The sequence below is a fragment of the Branchiostoma belcheri genome, unplaced genomic scaffold (genome assembly GCF_001625305.1).
Source record: "Branchiostoma belcheri isolate BF01 breed outbred unplaced genomic scaffold, Haploidv18h27 scaffold11, whole genome shotgun sequence".
In the NCBI taxonomy this organism is placed as follows: Eukaryota; Metazoa; Chordata; class Leptocardii; order Amphioxiformes; family Branchiostomatidae; genus Branchiostoma; species Branchiostoma belcheri.
The window spans coordinates 2,038,813-2,056,502 of NW_017802491.1; the positions used below are offsets into that span (position 1 = coordinate 2,038,813).

At 43.5% G+C, this 17,690-nt stretch overlaps 2 protein-coding genes across 4 annotated transcripts in view; one reads left to right on the plus strand and one right to left on the minus strand.

The window, feature by feature from the left end:
* The first annotated feature begins 259 nt into the window (after positions 1–259).
* LOC109484261 (CMP-N-acetylneuraminate-poly-alpha-2,8-sialyltransferase-like) lies at positions 260–11,216 on the plus strand. Of its 2 annotated transcripts, none has more exons than XM_019787522.1 (5): positions 260–742; positions 7,144–7,275; positions 7,878–8,087; positions 8,292–8,642; positions 8,896–11,216. In XM_019787522.1, exons 1-5 carry the CDS (start codon positions 552–554, stop codon positions 9,227–9,229), a joined length of 1,218 nt encoding a protein of 405 aa, XP_019643081.1. In that variant the 5' UTR covers positions 260–551; the 3' UTR covers positions 9,230–11,216. The 2 variants fall into 2 exon arrangements, with proteins under 2 accessions (XP_019643081.1, XP_019643086.1); XM_019787527.1 differs by having other exon boundaries at positions 262–742; positions 7,165–7,275.
* A 15-nt stretch (positions 11,217–11,231) lies between these two features.
* The window catches only part of LOC109484213 (sodium-independent sulfate anion transporter-like), a 19,119-nt gene continuing 12,660 nt past the window's right edge, over positions 11,232–17,690 (minus strand). The window contains exon 19 of one of the 2 annotated variants that reach the window (XM_019787465.1): positions 11,232–12,886. In XM_019787465.1, the coding sequence (XP_019643024.1) occupies positions 12,762–12,886 (125 nt within the window). In that variant the 3' untranslated portion in view covers positions 11,232–12,761. The remainder of the gene's footprint in view (positions 12,887–17,690) is intronic. The other variant, XM_019787474.1, reaches the window with a different exon arrangement.

A 17,690-nucleotide genomic window follows, 5' to 3' on the forward strand; every position in this document is an offset into this window, starting at 1 on the left:
TCCACCCGGTTCCGCAGAGTGTCCTCCCCGGGATGACCGTTCCGCGGGTCGATACCGCCGTCCTAGCGGTGACCTTGCCGTTGTGAGGCGCGCGGACACGCCGGCGTCAGCGCAGGAGGGATTGACGCAATATCATTACTAAATTTCAGAAAATCTTGAATGCAATTTCCCGCTTGTGCGCGCGCGGACCATCCGATTGGAACTCCCATATCCGGGATGTCGTTTCCAGCTCATGAATATTTATGAGAACGCATCCCCCCGCTCCGCTCCCAAGCTGTGAGGGATTCAGGGTATCAGCGGTCGGTGTAATGCACATCCCGATAGAGAATCGCCTTATAAAATCCATTCCTCAGCAGGTCAGTTCGAATTCTGTGTAATGTTTTGCAGGTGGATGCAATGGTAGGGGGATGACGCGCACAGGCAGCACCACCTTCCCCTCCGCAGCCCCGCGGAGGACAGCGCGAGTTGGGCCGAGGGCAGGCGCTACCCGGCGCCGGTGATTATTTACGAGGAGGGATGGAAGCGGTATCGTTTTGTTCTCGCATCTCACCATGACTAAAAGGTCCAGACGGCATGGCCCGGCACACATGACCAAAATTCGCCTCGACAACATCATCCTGACCAAGCAGAACCGAAACGACACATGCAGACGACTGCTCATCTTCGTTACCATGACAACCGTGGCCGTCACTCTGGGACAAGGATACACACAGTACAAGGAGTATGTGGACTATCACATCAGGTACCGGCTTCTTTGTTCCGACTTCCATGGGGAGGGGGGAGGGGGCCTGCCCACCACTCATAATCGATGTGTGTGAACTGTCAGTGCGGTGTCCTCTGTCTTGACCTTGCGGTCTTATTTAGCATTCACGGCAGCGCCTGTACCCGCCCCCGCGCCACGCTCTCCCCAAAATCTCAACACACACACTCCGGTCCCGGAAACACCCAGGGCAATTCCGTATTTTCAACCTCTCCGTCAAACGGCCGCTCCTTCCTGCCCCCTACGCCAACCAATTCCGGAGTTTAACGATCAGGCAATTTGGACCTAAACTCCTCATTCCAAATCGTGCACTGCCGCCCCGATATCCCAGTACGTGACATTACTGTCCGATGGACGGTATCCAGGCAACGTGTCGACAGCACTCCAGAAATGCACTTCTGGAACAGTTAAGGAGATACGATAACGACAGGATTCAGTTTAAACTTGGCATAGGAACTGCACAGTAGTTATATATGTTGTTACAGGCACCAGTGTCACTCACAAGTCTATGCATGGTATATATGCAATACTGATAGAAGCGGAATAGAATTGATTGCTGTATCCATTGCAATCATAATCTACCCAGCACGCCTACAGATTTGAGCAAACTATGAAGGCCTGTGCCCGACAGCAAACCCAAAAAGCACAAGATATCGTCCAACAGTTAACTGTAAGATTGATTAACAATGTACTGTACATTTGTATTCGCACTAACATGGGCGGACGGCAGTGTTGTCATTGTTGACAGCCGATACTCGCCCTGTGCCCAGAGAAGTCCTGTGGCTTTGGCCGGTCGCCAGACCTGCTGTTGGGCCCGCTCTATTGACAGTTTTGTCTTGACATGCGGAGAGCAAATGTTGGAACGCGACGATCCCAACAAACTATGTATCGGTCTTGTATATCAGAACGCCTGCTGCGACCACCGTAGGGACGGATCTAAAATAAACCCCGTAACATGTTTTTACATCCCCTGCTCAATGAACAGATTCAGTGGTTGCCAAGCCGTCAGCTTATGACATTGAATACTGGTCTCTCTCCAGACCAAGAACACTGGTTACAATTTGAAAGCTAAGAGAGGGAAGGAAGAACAGATCGATGTTAAACCCTTATACATATGAGAAACTTTTATACTGCCGCCGCGCCGCGTGCCTGCGAAGCTGGTGTGTTGCGCCGAAGGGCGGTTATACCGGCTATATATACATATACAGATATAACTACAGGAAGTTATAATTCTCATACACTCCGCTATGATAAAGAACGGGTAAAACCCAGGAACTTTTCTTTCAGATTTGTACATTAATATATGCTACTTAATAACATAGCAGTGATTGTCATATAAATGAAACCGGAAGTCGCAGATGTAATCAAGATAAAAGAATTTACGTCAATGGAATTCTCTCACGACGTCATAAAACTTTAAAGACCATATTCATCATCTAAATTTCATATAAAACTTATACTTTCCTAGTGCCTGCCAGTACGAACAATTAGCGTTGTGATATTAAATCACGTTATCGGCAGAGCGCAGCTGAAAATCGGTGCAAATTGTGTAGCCACGAAAGGAATTGGAGCAGGATAAAATAGCCAGAGAGAGAGACTTGCCTTATTCTATCATGGTTGATTACGGGACGGCATTATTCCCCTGACGAGGAAAATAAAGGCGTGATAAATGTGGTTACGTCAGAATCAGTATTCCTTACGCTGTGTGTGTCACGCCAGGAGGGCCACACAATAGAATTGATATCGACTCGACATTTGCAGAAATGTACGGGCGGCGCCTGCCTTCACTCGCATCTGGAGCTGTGTAGTTCGCAGAAATAGAACTACAGCTTTTCCTTTGGGATGCCTTTCAACTTACAAAGCGTGGTCCGGTACAGTCAAGAGAAACACAAGTTTATGAGAGAGGATAAAATTCAACTGAAAGGTTCGTTTATAGATCAGATCATTGAAGATTCGTACGTAGAATAACCTCACACAGGAACATGAACAGAGTAATATGACGAATGCACAAAAATGCGATGTGCCAAAGGCTTGAAATGTTACTCTTTATGCATGCCTTTTGAAATCGTTAGGGCTGTATTTTTGCGTGAATATATTTTCCATTTTCTACAATTGGACGTGGGGAAAGGTTGGAAGTAACTCATATGACACAGGGGGCGCATTACCCTTTTTATCATTCCCCGGTGTTTCAAACCAACACTCTCAGATAAAGGTGACATTGAAACGTCGCCGCCAAGCTGTAGGTTTTATCCCGACTCGGTACAAAAGAAAAGTCATCTGCAGGCGAGTCTGCCAGGTGCCTGACAAGCTCACCATTAATGTTTAATGCTCCTGGTAGCATACAGTCTACAGATGTTCTTTATATAGCATCATTTTGCAGTTTTATGAGATTTCCGGGAGGTTCGCTGCACGTAAATGCTTTGGATAATTCGAAAAGGACTCACCCTTTGACATGACAGTGCAAATGTAGAGCAGGGCATGTCATTTTTCCTTTCTTCCTAATGTGGTCCTTTCATAGATAGCAATCGATAAGCCACGTGCTCGTACTGACAATACACGTGCGCGTCATTCAGAAATGATAGATGGCAGGATTTGCGATGACAACCTCCTGATAGAAAAAAAAACGCACGCTATTAAAACATCTGGGCATTGATCTGAAACAGAGGATGTCTCTTTTTGATTTGTACTGTCGCCAGTGTACGTTTTAAAGCTTTATCATTGGAGGAAGACTTGTATCCAATTTTCCGATAAATGCTTGATGCCTGTCTCTGCAAAAGAAGCCATAATTATCATACAAAAAATGGCAGTATATCATTACGACGTTGGCCTCTCCGTCCGGGACTCGGTAACAAAAAGCACCGCCATTACAGCGTAATTACACGTATGAAGCTGTTCGATGTTGATGGATTATGGGTTGCTTGTCCTCTGAATGAAAACCCCATTCCTCCGACAGGGATGATGAATCAGTGCTCATTGCGGCATCGGGAGGAAGCCGCCCAGTACTCGGGACAGACAACAGCTTCCAAACCTGTACCACTAGTCTGTTCTGAGGGTATGATATACACACTGGTCCATCCTGGTCAAATTACGTCCGGTCCGACTTGCGTGGTGGTAGCGAAAATAGAAGGCAAACTAAAGCCCCGGTCACATACTAGTACGTTGTACGATCGCGAGGGGGTTTCAGCACCGTGAATTTGAGGAGAGATGGGTGAAATATTTTAAAAAGTAAACTATCGCACCCCGATCTTCTGAAATCTTAGACGTGCAGAACAATCGCCTAGCTAGGGAAAAGATCGTAAGCGCATCGCATGATCGCAAGCGCATCATATATGTAACAGGATGGCACCCGGGCTTGCACAGATATGGGTCAGCTAAACATCAGGCCACATACCCGAAATACACAATGTGAAAGTGAGAGAAGTTTTGATGGAAAATGGAGCACCTGCGAACATCATGCTACTTCAGATGTGGTTTCGGCATGCAGTTGATGACTTGCAATTTATAGATTTAAGATTGTTTAAAAGTCGCCCTTTGCAATTAAAACCCGTGCATTGCAAGTTAGCAGGGTACTCTAACCTAGATCACTCGTGGCTTGCAAGAAGAGTTGGCGTTAAATTTAAGCGCTAAGAAATAGCAGGGAAAACAATGGCTTAGGGAATCCTTAGGTATTTGCAGGAAGTTTTAGTCCGAATTGCAGGTAAGATTTCTGACTCCTGCTAATGTTACAGAAAAGAAGGTTTTCTCGGCCTGATTTGTGATATTGGGCAGAGGAAACGCCGCCTACGGAGCGAACTAAGCGCTGATTAGGGTAAAATCGATAGGCACTGATTAATACATGACCATTTTCTGGTTCAGCCGGCCCGATTGACCCAGCAGCCGCTCCGGCATTGCGCAGGGAAGCACACGCTAATACGCACAATGTCATATCTACGTATGAAGTGGCATTTGAAATGTATGATTGGTTCGTGGGTTTGGACCACTGTCACACAAACGCTGAGACCACGGCGTTACGACTACATGTAGGTCCGGGCATTACGTGAATCATAGATGTGCTCGTAAAGTGGAACGGCGAGCCTTTGTGCATCCCTGCGTAGCGGCGGCCCAATTCCGATACGCATATGAGGAGCAGATGGTAGGCTATCAAGTTCGCCGATAAATATGCGCGGTGCGTCTGTTTGTCTGTTGTGCGCGTTGGAAAGCATCACACAATGATCTAACGGAGCCAACAGGCAACTCAGAAGGGTTTAACCCCCATTACGTGACAAAACAGTACTTTGACAAGAAACACAAATAGAATATACGATTTTCCCCCAAGACTTCAGACCCCTGCGGGCCTCTCGTGATCGGGTATCTGTAGGGTACCGGTAGCCTGGCCAAACCTGCGGAGATTCCCTCCCGGGCCCCAGGGCATCTCACGTATGTGTCCCAAATTGTTCCTAAGTACTGAATGATAGATATTGGAAAAACATAGTGAAGGACCTGTCAAAATTTTAAAAATCCTGCGCATTAAAAAGAATTGTTGGAAGTTTACAAGTATGTTACAGCGTAAAGAAACACAATTTTGATCTTTGACAAGGCCTAATCATTGAACCCCTAAGGTCCTAGCTACCTACCGCCCATCATTTATGTCGATCGCGTTCCTCTGCTCTAAGCTGTGCGACTGAATCTTGTATCATATACACAAAACATACTAAGTACAAAGTTGTCCTCCCCCTCACACGAGCCCAACTGTCCGTCAGAGAGGTTTGATAAACACCGCTCCGTACTGTCTTACCCTGTAACCGCGCATTTTCCCGCTCTTTCTGAGCAGAACTCGCGCCGCCCTGCCCTGTTCTACCCTGCCCTTGATCAGGGACGTAATCCATTATGGCGTCTCGTTAAGATACTGGCCAACAAGCGGAAGAGCCCGGATGATAACGGCCCTTATCTCCTCCCGAACATGCCGCCGGTGTGGTCCGTGTACGCGCTGCTTACAGACCCAACATTCTCTCTTGACTTTTTAACGCTGCGGTTTTTGTAGAACCTGTCGTGATGTTTTTTTTTACCTTTTCTACCGTTTTGTGAACCTGAATATAGAAAAAAGTGCCAGCCCTGTACGTGTAGTATCATTGGATCATTTTCAGAATATGGAATAATCATTCAACCACGCAATCATTGCACTTTATTGAAGATATACGCTCAAACAATATTTGGCTGGAACAGAAAAGAAAAATCGGCGCCGACATTTTACTATCATTCGTCCCTTATGTAGATTTCCACTCGACTATAATCCCAGTACATCCACCATACCCCATGAAATAGTGTACAGGATTACATGCTTGATTGCCCCATCCTGTTTATATGCATGGTAAAATTGATGTTGGATTATCTAATCTAACTACAGTCGATCAGTCTTAATCATTGCTACATAATGGAACTTAATATTAAACAGATTGATGACAGACTCTGCCGAGCGTGACGTAAATATACGTGCAGTCTGGAGTGTAGGATCAAAATTAGAAATAAAGTCATTTTGGACAACGTATGGACCTTTGTTTAACTCTTTTTCGCCCATATCGCCCATATGCACCCAGTTTAGATATATAGTGCTGTATTTCTATAGGTCGGTAGAAACACGGTGTACCGAATTCGACTGTAGGTCATTGTGTGCGGCACATGGGGTATTAGTGTACATGAGTTTTTTTTTTTTATATCGATTCTAAAACAGGTGTAAGATCTAGTTGCCAGCATAGACGGGGATTCTAGATCGTAATTCACAGCTGTTTACACCACGCAGTTGTTTGCTGAGGAGTGTTGACAAGTCGCAGTTGGTAGTCAGATTCCTTACTGTGACTCGCGGGCAAGCTGCCAGTGATAGTGAGTAAACAGGATGGGGAAGGCATGTGCAGGCTGGCATTGCAATTGCTCCGATCGACATTTGACTGACTTGTTTCACGGGGACAGACCCTTTCTTTGTTTTCCTCTGAGCTGCAAACACACACTGCGAGTAAATCACTGTGTTATTACGACGAAGCAATCAAAACTAGATAGATAAAAAACCGATAGATAAATACAAGCTAGAAAGCGCCCTGCGCTTGACCATCAGTACTCAAGTCAGGCAAGAATGTATAGCTTTGTATTGCAGATTTTTTTAATAACAAAAATGATCGAAAGAATATTCCACTCCTAATATATAGGATGTGTGGTAAATCAATTACTAGTACCAAGATGTAATGGTAATGCTGATCGCTGTTGTGCCGTTGTGCCCTGATCAGCTGAGGGATTCACCATTGATAAATGCTTCGTTTTTTTTGCACGTCAATGTTGTACTAGTATTTGCCTTGAGTTGTGTCTGGCGCCGACCGTGCATGCTGATGGTTGTGTGTACGTGTGTGCTCATGCAGCATGTGCTTCTCTGTGGTCAGGAACACCATGTACGGCACCAAGTCCCTCCTCACCACCGGGAACTGGACATACCCCGCCCTCCCCACCGAGGAGCCCTGGACGCTAGACGAGGAGGCCGCAGCGAACTTCAGGTGGGCTTGTCTTTTCATGAATGGTGATTTATCATCTGTTTTGGGCAGCGTTTGCATGTATGTGTGTTTGTTTGTTTGTTTGTTTTTATGTATGTGGTTTATCACGATAACTTCAAGAAGCCTTGGATGGATTGCCATGAAACTTGGTATATGTGTAGGTCTTGGTTAGACCTCAAAATGATTAGATTTTTGGCTCCCTAGCGGCTTGTTGTACTGTGTTTTCATAATATTCCTATTGGTTAATTCACTTATTTACCTAATATATTTCTGTTGTTTAATTGATTTATTTGAATTGTTAAGAGAGTCCTTTATTATATTTGCATATATTTGTTGAGCTTTCGGCAAGGGATTATTATACATTTGTATTTGCATACATGTTTTGAGCTTTCGGCCTCCCTTGTATTGTTGTTTCATTTATACTTACTTGTTTGCGTATTTTTTTATTGTTTAAAGTATAAAGAGTAAACTAAAAACATTGTAAAAATTATTTGTATTGGCTCTTCTAAGTTTTGATCAAAATTTCTTCTTGTGATAAATAAGTATTTTGTTTTCAATGACTAATGTACGTATGATACAACAGAATGCATATTGTTTCAACACAGGGAAGAGTTGGAACAGGAGTGTCACATCAAGCGGGACATCTCCCTCACCAAGAGCTCGGCCAAAGTGGGGAAGAAGATCGTGTATGACGTGGAGCCGCAGCATTACGTCACGCTGGCTGGACCAATGTACGTCCTGCTGCCCGAAACGTCACCGTTCGACGGGAAGTTCTACAACACATGCGCAGTAGTGGGGAATGGCGGTATACTCAGGTAAGTGTCATGTCAGGGGTCATACTACACTGTCGTTTAATTGGTTGGTTGGATGGTTGGTTGGTTGGTTGGTTGGTTGGTTGGTTGGTTGGTTGGTTGGTTGGTTGGTTGGTAATTACGCCATTTTTCACGTTCATACGTCAATGTCAGGTGCATTTAGTATCGTACGGTTGATGATGTCACGTACGTCTTGTTTCTCCTCAGGGATAGCAAATGCGGAAGCGAGATCGACACTGCCGACTTCGTGTTTCGCTGTAATCTCGCGCCGATCTCGCGATACCACGAGGACGTGGGGACCCGTACGAACTTCACTACCATGAACCCTAGCGTCCTCAAGACGTACTACAACCGCGTCAACTCTGAAAACAGCAGGAGAAGGTTCATCAACCGACTGCAGGAGATCGGGGACGGCTTTCTGTGGATCCCCGCCTTCGTGTCCAAGATGGGAGAGCGGGAAGTGAACTTGTTAAATTCCATTCTCATGGGAGAGAGGTTGAACGGACTGCCTTTGCAGCCATTGTATCCGACTAAAGAGGTCACCAGGGCAATCTTCAAGTAAGTCCTTTTAAGACAACATCTTACAGAAGTGAACATTAACTACCCGTTCTATAGACTTCTGGTTTCATATTGTGAACTGTGACTTTCCGCCACACAGAATAAAAGAGGAATGATGTTTACAGAACGGAAAGTTCGGTAACACCTGATCAAATGTTTGCGAAGTTTTGTATATTTCTGTCGAAAATGTCCAGGCGATTTTGTTCACTTAAGTCAGCTAATAATGTCGGCGGACTTGTTTCATGTTTCGCAGGTTCTGGAACACTCGCAAGCTGGAAGTGCCTCGCCTCACGACTGGCCTATGCATGTACACCATCGCAGCCTCTGTGTGCCGCCAGGTGGCGCTTTACGGTTTCTACCCCTCCAACCACGACAGAGAGGGCAACCGCCTGCCCTACCACTACTACGAGAGGAGGAGCCGCTACAACTTTGAACAAGGGCCACACAAGATGTACAACGAGTATAAAGCACTGAAGTCGCTACATGACAAGGGGATCGTTAGATTGCGAGAACGTTGCAAGCCTCTCCCTTCCTACGTCTATGCAATGCGAAACAACCCCCATTACAGGGATGACAGGGGTCGATAGGGAAAAAGTCGCCCGATGATAACACAGTACATCCGGTATGTTCACGTAATGTTAAATCCATAGGCAACAACTTACCCATCAGATTGTCGCCTAGTTTTTCCTTGATTATAAAAGTAAGCGGATGGCGTATACAATTGTTGTCTCCGAGTATCGTTTACGATATCAGCGAAGTGTATCATTTCAGTACGAAGTGGGTGAACATTCCGCATGTGCAGTGGTTAACTAACAGTCATGTGATCGCCCTGTGTTCAACTCTTTCCAGCCACACGCTACAGCATAGAACTATCCACTACCATAAGGCAAGGCATTATCAACTATCCTTCATAAGTTTTGTTGTCCATCAAACCCAAATGCAGCACTAAAAACTTAGAAAAGGTGAATCGCTTGCCAAAGTGACAGCGTACAAAACATCCTTCCACGATTTTCGTAGCTAACTAGTTCCTCGTCCCTGTGCAATCCACAACTCTTCTAGGCACAGATTTCAAAGACGCTTCTTCTTTTACAATAGTATATATTCTACACCCAGTCGTGTGCCACGGATTGTATCACAGGAGGCTCATAATGATGATGAAAAACTGATGGTGTCACCAGTGGTATATATAGGTAAGACATCGTAACTAGATTCTTCCAGCAGTGTCCAAGCAGCGTAAATAGTGACCTCTCTCTCACGGGAATGGATACATGGGTAGCGCGCAATGTTGACATGATGTTCTCTACTCTAAACACGACTCACGGGAATATATACATTGCATAATCGCAATTCCAGACAGACAACAGTAGTTGGTACAACATACAAGTTCACGTCGCTTCTAATTGAAGTGTTTACCGGTCTTAGATACCCATTGAAGAAGAGACCTACCGGTAGTATTACTCAGGTGCTGCGCTTCCTGTTGCCATTGATAGGGGGCAGTTGACTCTTGTTTATTGCTTCACATTTGCTGCTGTCACAAGTCCCGAAGTATTTAAACCTCATTCACACATTGCAAATAGATTAGAGTGTGGAATGGGAAGTCCACTCTCGTTGAAAATAGCTGCATATGAGTAAAGATTATAATGCCGTACGATCCATGCATTGTTTGAGAAAAAGGCACCTGCAAAGGTCGATATATACATTCAGCTACATGATCATGGAAATGGCGAAGTAGTAATCAGGTGCCGCAGTTTACAAATACACGAGGAAAACTTTCTAGTGAAAATGTCTGAACCACAAACACAAGTCACGTAGCTCTATGCAACTCCCGTAAGATTGCCTTGGACGTGCTAAATTGCTAGTCAGGTTTTGAAAATCTACACGTACAATATACCATTCATTCTTGACTTAAACATGTTCAAGGACGTGCTACTATAGAGAGGAAGGTTAGCAAGAACAGTGGAAGGAACCTACCATGCATTTTCAGTGATGACTGGAGCTCAGAGATACATGTATGCACAGCGTAGCGTGTCCCACAGCCCTCACGAGGGCAAGTGCAAAGTACATTAGTGAACGAAAGGCGGTTCTCAGTCGCACTCCCAATCCGGGTACGTTTTCAAGGTTCCTTTCTTTCCTGACTTGATTCTGTCCATGGATGAAGTCAGTCGCCCAGGTATCGCGTAATCCGCAAACATATGGGGTTCTTATAGCATTGTACACATGCTGGTGTTGCACAAAGTACTAGTCAGGGCGCGAAGGCGAAATTTAGCAAGTGATTATAGAAAAAGATGAGTGTTGGGTTCCCAGAGTGTTCAGTAAGACCGTGTGATGTCACACCGCTTAACAACACGTGAACTACATTCTACCATCATTTCCGTCTCTAGCTTTGGTCAAATAGATGCTGTCGAGGCATCGTTGGAAAAAATGGTAGCCATAGAGGGTAAACATAGAAAACAGCGCTGCTGGTAGTTAGATCCCTATCTTACCTCAACAGGTAGTTAGACAACTGTATGACCAAGAAGATATGCAGTCAGTAAGAATGCCATGTAGAAATTTTAGCTTTAAGCGTACACATGTAGTGATCTATGATGCGTACACATGTAGCGATAAAGTTAAATGGAAAGCTTAGGACTTGTTTTATTACTAAATGTCTTATCTTAATGAAAAGAATACATAGTTCTCTTAGTATACTTAGATCACCTTATAGTAAAGGCTTGAATTGTATTTTTTAAAGTGAATTACGAGAGTTGTGATAGGAGAGTGAAAAATCCTCTACACAAAACTACTAACGTATATTTGCTTGTATTCTCCGTAGTAAATAATAGAGCATAGGGATTTCTTGTTTGTGTTGTGCATGTTTTGCTGTAAGAAATAAATGGTGCGATCGGAGTTAGATGTTCCTTGTGTAGATTTTAGAGCACTAAGGTGATTAGTTAGTTGACAATACTAGTAATCAACAAAGAAAATAAACAATCTACCTGAGGTTTTGCAGTGTGAATGTGGTATCTTTGTGTGTGTAGATAGTATAACCGTCCTTAGGCGTAACACAACAGCATCGCAGGGACGCCGCACAGCGGAAGCGGGCTGTATGGAATACTCAAGTACAAGTTATGACTATAGGTAGGTGGAGCCAGACTGGACCAGGAGTAGGCAAAACACCAACAGAACAGCATACTATCACCAAGGACAGGTAAAACATACAAAAAGGTCGATCATTGTAAACCTGAATGGAACCCTTCAACACCAAGGACAGGGAAACATCTGCAAACCACTTGATCAGTGTAACAGGTTCGTTGAAATAACAGATCGCCAAGAGACGGCATGTAGTCTCAGGTGAGTCTTTTTTATTCCCAGATCCATGACGTACCCTCATACACGTCTACTCATTCTCCAGATGTAACACAAGAATTTCTACCCTCTCACTCTAGCCCCACTCTCCGGGGTACAACCATTGATACCTACATTGGGTCACTTCTGCATGCAACAATCAGCACCAAGGACAGGGAAACATCAGCAAACCACTTAATCTGCACCAAGGAGAGGGAAACATCAGCAAACCACTTAATCAGCACCAAGGAGAGGGAAACATCAGCAAACCACTTAATCGGCACCAAGGAGAGGGAAACATCAGCAAACCACTTAATCAGCACCAAGGAGAGGGAAACATCAGCAAACCACTTAATCAGCACCAAGGATAGGGAAACATCAGCAAACCACTTAATCAGCACTAAGGAGAGGGAAACATCAGCAAACCACTTAATCGGCACCAAGGAGAGGGAAACATCAGCAAACCACTTAAATCACACAAAGAACAGGGAGGCATCAGTAAATCACTTAATCATCACCAAACATTGGGTCAACAATTGTTAGCAAACTGTAAAATATTCACATTAGCCCAAAACATATTTTTGTGCATTTATGTATACCTTTGCAAATCCCCTTGATCTAACATTGAGCCATCTATTCAAACCTATTCCCTTTACAGTGATGACATAACAGACATGTAATAATGTATTTGAAGCTGGACATTTCTCCACAACTAAGGCACCATCACCCCAGAATTACTTCTAGTTCTGTCATAGGTTGTTAAAATTGAAGCAGGCACAACATTTCTTCTGTTTGCTAGAAGTTAGAATTAGTCAGATTCCGTGGTTCTTCCCCACCACTGGAGCTGTCCTGAAAGGCTGACTGCAGTTGTATCCTGGGTAAGGACGGTGGATCATCCCCATCTTCTGTTGATGAACTGTCTGTCAATGCAGAGGTGGAAAAATACAGATGAAGTTGGGGAACTTTTTGTGGCTTACAAACCCACCACCTTTTTTGTGCACCCACAACCATCCAGTGCAAAAGTTAAACTTGAACCTCAATCTATGATTGTTAACTTTGATGTCTGAAATATAAGAGACAGTCAGACACTATAACGTTATAAAATAAATGTAACTTAGTAGGGGAACTTTTGATGGCTTACAAACCCACCTCCTTTATTTTGCACCCACAACCATTCAGTGCAAAAGTTAAATTTGAACCTCGATCTGTGATTGTTAACTTTGGTGTTAATGTGATGTCTGAAATATAACAAATAGACCCCATAATGTGGCACTATAAATTAAGTAACTTGAGTGCAATGTCACATCTTCCGTGTTTTTGTCAACTGTTAATAAAAAACATATAAAACAATAGATTAGAGACTCCATACCTCCATGACAAATTAAGTGCATTTGACATTTTTTCAATAACCATCACGTGCCAAAATACATCTACTTATATAATTACCATCCTTTTCCTTGCAAGGTTAGGTATTTTTCCCACACGAGTAGACAAATGTTGTCCAAGCCTGATTCTCTTTCCCATGATACAACATACCAAGTACACAGTTAATGATGATGATGATGATGACACAGTTAATATACAAACAGTTACATACACACAGTTAAGAGACAAACATGAACTCAAACCCACGTCCAGGCTATGACCTACCATCAGAGACAACTCTTGGGTTCACAGGCAATGCAAAGTCTACATCTGCATAATGAAAGATAAAACCCATATTAAAGCCTTACCACAGCACAGACGTTACAGCTAAGAAACGTGATACAACAGACACCATTTCCATTTCAGTGACCTGCAATCCAACTAATACTACATCAATCTGTCAGAAAAAGGGGTGTAAGATTTAAAAAAAAATACAGATCTACGAGAACCTGCTAATGCATGCTAAAACACAAAGGCTCACGTGCCTACCCACTGACCAAACAAAAACACCAAAAGGCCACATCAAACAGCTAGGGGGCCAAAATTTACACCACTCACTCACTATCAAAGCTTTGACTATACCATCTCCAGACCCATCAACCGAGACAGTGATGAGCCAAGGCCATTGGTCATCCTCGACCACCAGGGACGAACAAGAAAAGATACTGTTGCCGGTGTCCCTGACACAGGGGTAGGCAGCAGCACTAAACCCTTAATATTGCAACAACTACAGATGCACAGAACATCCAGGCCCAATGATATTTTTAAAATTTCCTACTGCAGTACCAAGTTCAATCACCAGGTGCCCAAAATCAACCTACACACCTGCAAAATACACGCAATCCATCCAGGGGATCTTGAAGTATACCCCCACACATCATCCAGACCATTTTTCATGGAGGTAACTTGAGGTTTGTCATGTGTTATTACTCCGTGAAGGAGGTCAGGACCTCCGGACGGAGTGTTGTAATCGGCTGATTTTTCATGTTCGCAGTCAAAACACTGGGTTCTCTTTGTGTAATCGGCACGCAATTTTATACGCCGTCTGCGGGCATGCCCGTGTTGATGCACGAATGTGTATTTTTGCCGTTGCTGCTTTCGCGGTCAATGTAATATCGCAGACGCACCCCTACAATTACGAGGCGAATTGGAATGGTCCAGAAAAACGCGTTGTTTGGAATAGCAGTGGGGTTCAAAAAAGTTCATGCAGATACGGGGTGGTTTTTATAAGTGGTTCCAGATGTTTTTGCCCATGGTTAAGAGATGCCAAGTTTTTTGGAAGATGTTCGCAGCCAAAACGCATTCTTCCGTACGTCGCATTTCTGTGTAATTTCGCATGTGGTGTTGCATTATGTCCGGGATGATGCACGTCTTTTTATTTTTACCGTAGCTGTTTTGATATTGGAGTAAATGCTTATTTTCGAAACATCCCCATTTCTTTGAAATGGTTTCGTCCGTTTATGCAACTGTTACTGCGCTAATGACGACCAGTCGCGCTGTCCTGATACACCGCGAATGTGCGAGTGTTCCCTGTAGACAGTCCCGGGAGTCATTTTTTTCGCACATTCCAGGAGCCAAACCAAAATACGTTCATGAACCGAGTCCAAAAAACCGAAACGTGAAAATCGGATGATCGGACCTGATGTACATTTCTCTTTCTATAGATTGTACACACAATACACACATCTTTAGATAATCTGGCCATGGCAGGTTAAAAAAAAAGTAACCCTGAATCATACTAGATTAGCGTAAATGCATGTTAATGCGTTCAAAACAAGAAAAAAATTGTTTCCGGGTATTAATCTCTTGAATCACGGCGCTGAATATTGACGCAAAAATATTTCGGGCATCGCGCGCCCTTCCCGCGTCACGTGTAGGCATCTCGCATCTCTGATTGGTTGTTGCGTCTTAAGATGACTGAGCCGACGCGCGTTTAAACAATTTTTCTTTGTTCGATTTATCACACTTCACAGAGAATTGTCGCCAATGGCTACTTCTTTTTGTTGCAATATATAATACTTCACGGAGAATTGTCGCCTATGGCTTCTTGTTTTATTTGGGTTGGTTTTTCTATAGTACTTGCTTCTACCATGTGCCATGTAATGTATTTGTGCAGATTGCTTTGGCTCAAATTGACCTATTAGGGTGCGTTACCACACACTCCTGGTGTGTTACCATTTGTTGGCTGATGGCATAACCTACTAATCCTTGACCTAGAATCCTGGACAAACCACTACTAGTATACAGACATACCAAACCCAAAACTGTTGTTGAATTTCATGTTTGTCTTTTTCACAAAAAAAGAGTCAAACAAAACTAAAATCATTATGATTCCTAAGGGGAACTTGGGTTAAGTACAGTACAAATGTAGTGTGCAGCTTTAGCTGTAGTAATTGGATATGACATAAAATATCACAAAGTCACATGAATGAACAATCAAGCAACTGATCAAACACTACAGTGTTGTAATCTTCACCTTGCTATGGTGACAAGCAGTCCATAGGACCTATTTGATCAATAGGTTTCCCTATTAAGAATTAGCATTTTTCATATACAGCTAAATCTGAGAAGAAACATCATATTTACATAATGGTTAGGTACTCATAAAAGATATCTTGATCTTGATTAGCAAAATATTATGATTTATAGAAAGTAGCAAAGTATATTTTGTCTCATAGATATTTGCTATTTGCTTCTTAGTGGACACAGAAAAGTGCTCATTTTACAAGGCATCAATCCACTACAAAACCCTTGTCCTCAATTCTGGAACACATGCTGTTCTGATCATATTTTTTCCAAACAACTCCTACTGGGGGATTCCACTACTGTGCTATTTGACACATGCACCACAATCATCTTTCTCTCCTGCTCATGGATTATCATCATCACTAAATCCCATTGTTCTTTCTACACAAGGACTACACCAGTCTTATGGTGGTTGTGTCTTCAACATTACAGATAACACAAATCTTTCTTTGTTACCAGCCATGATACATCCCCAATGGATTGCCTTCAGAACTCATGAAGAGTTGAAACACCTCACAGAATTACACCATTGCTAGCAGCAGTAGCTAAGGCACCATTATCATTAATTCAAAACATTGTTGTGAGTAATCAATGTTCCTGACTGGCAGTGACTGCCAAAGCTGCAAGCAGACAGTCAGAAAACTCTCTTATTTTGTTGCACACGCCCCTTTTACCCTGCAGGAAAATGACTGAACAACTTGCTCAGTCTCTGTTAAGATAGAGATGAAGAAAGTGTCCCAGCACTTAAACTGGCTCTGAAGTATTGGTTGAGATAAATTAAGATGATATTCTAATGTGCTCTTTTTTTGTAGCGTGGTGAGGTAAATGCACCCTCTTCTGAAATATTGCTGCATTTTTATGGCTTTCCTGTTTTCACAGAACTAGTATTCATCAAAACGATACCATTGTCATGATCACATAATAGGCTCGTGTAATAAAAGAAATTTTTTTTGCCATCCTGGACATCTTGTATTACACAATACACATTTGAGAGCAAGCATCGGCCTAGCTAGGCATATCAATCTGAAATCCACCCTTCTCAGCTGTAATCCACTGGTAAGTTACCAGCCAATCACTTTGCTACTTGAGACTAACAGACAACACAATTGGCTGGTAATTTTCCCCAGGAACAAAATCTGAGAGGAGAATCTGATTGGCTGGCCGTTGGCCTGCACTAATGCTGTCAGAATGACAGGTTGAGAGGCCAGGGCCAATGCTTGCTATTTCGTATGAGGTAATACAAGTTGCATGTCTGGCAGGACAGGATGGGATGATGGTAACTCCCGGATGTTGACTAGACAGCTGTCTCATGATTGTCTCTACCTGAGGAGGATATATTGTTCTGTAGAACCTCGCCCGTGTCACTGGAGACATCCAGATGGTCTGAGGACAGTTCTGTCATCAGGATGGGCTGGTGGACGTCTCCGTCTTCTGTTGAGGCACCTGTGAAAGACACTGAGAAGTTATGGATAGAACACAGCAATGGGTGCCTCCCTTGCATGCATGCAATTGGGTGATATTGTTACATACTATGGGACCTTTGTGAAAAAGTTTGGATTCAGAATTGTTATAATACTTCATGAGTTTGACCTTTGACAGCATACATCGGCCCACAACAAGGAGAGATTTGAACATCATAACGGGGAAATAATGAGGGTGGGGTACAGAAAGAACAACTGTTGTGTGAGAAATTGGTACCAGTATGTTCAGAAAAATCTGAGAACACGAGATTGTGGACAAATGACCAAAATCATCCAGTAGAAATACAATAAG

Excerpts from the sequence above, each read along its gene's own strand:
- LOC109484261 (XM_019787522.1), top strand. The coding sequence starts at position 552 with ATGACTAAAAGGTCCAGACGGCATGGCCCGGCACACATGACCAAAATT. Across the intron at positions 743-7,143 it reads TATGTGGACTATCACATCAG|CATGTGCTTCTCTGTGGTCA; the intron begins GTACCGGCTTCT and ends GTGCTCATGCAG. Across the intron at positions 8,088-8,291 it reads GGGAATGGCGGTATACTCAG|GGATAGCAAATGCGGAAGCG; the intron begins GTAAGTGTCATG and ends GTTTCTCCTCAG.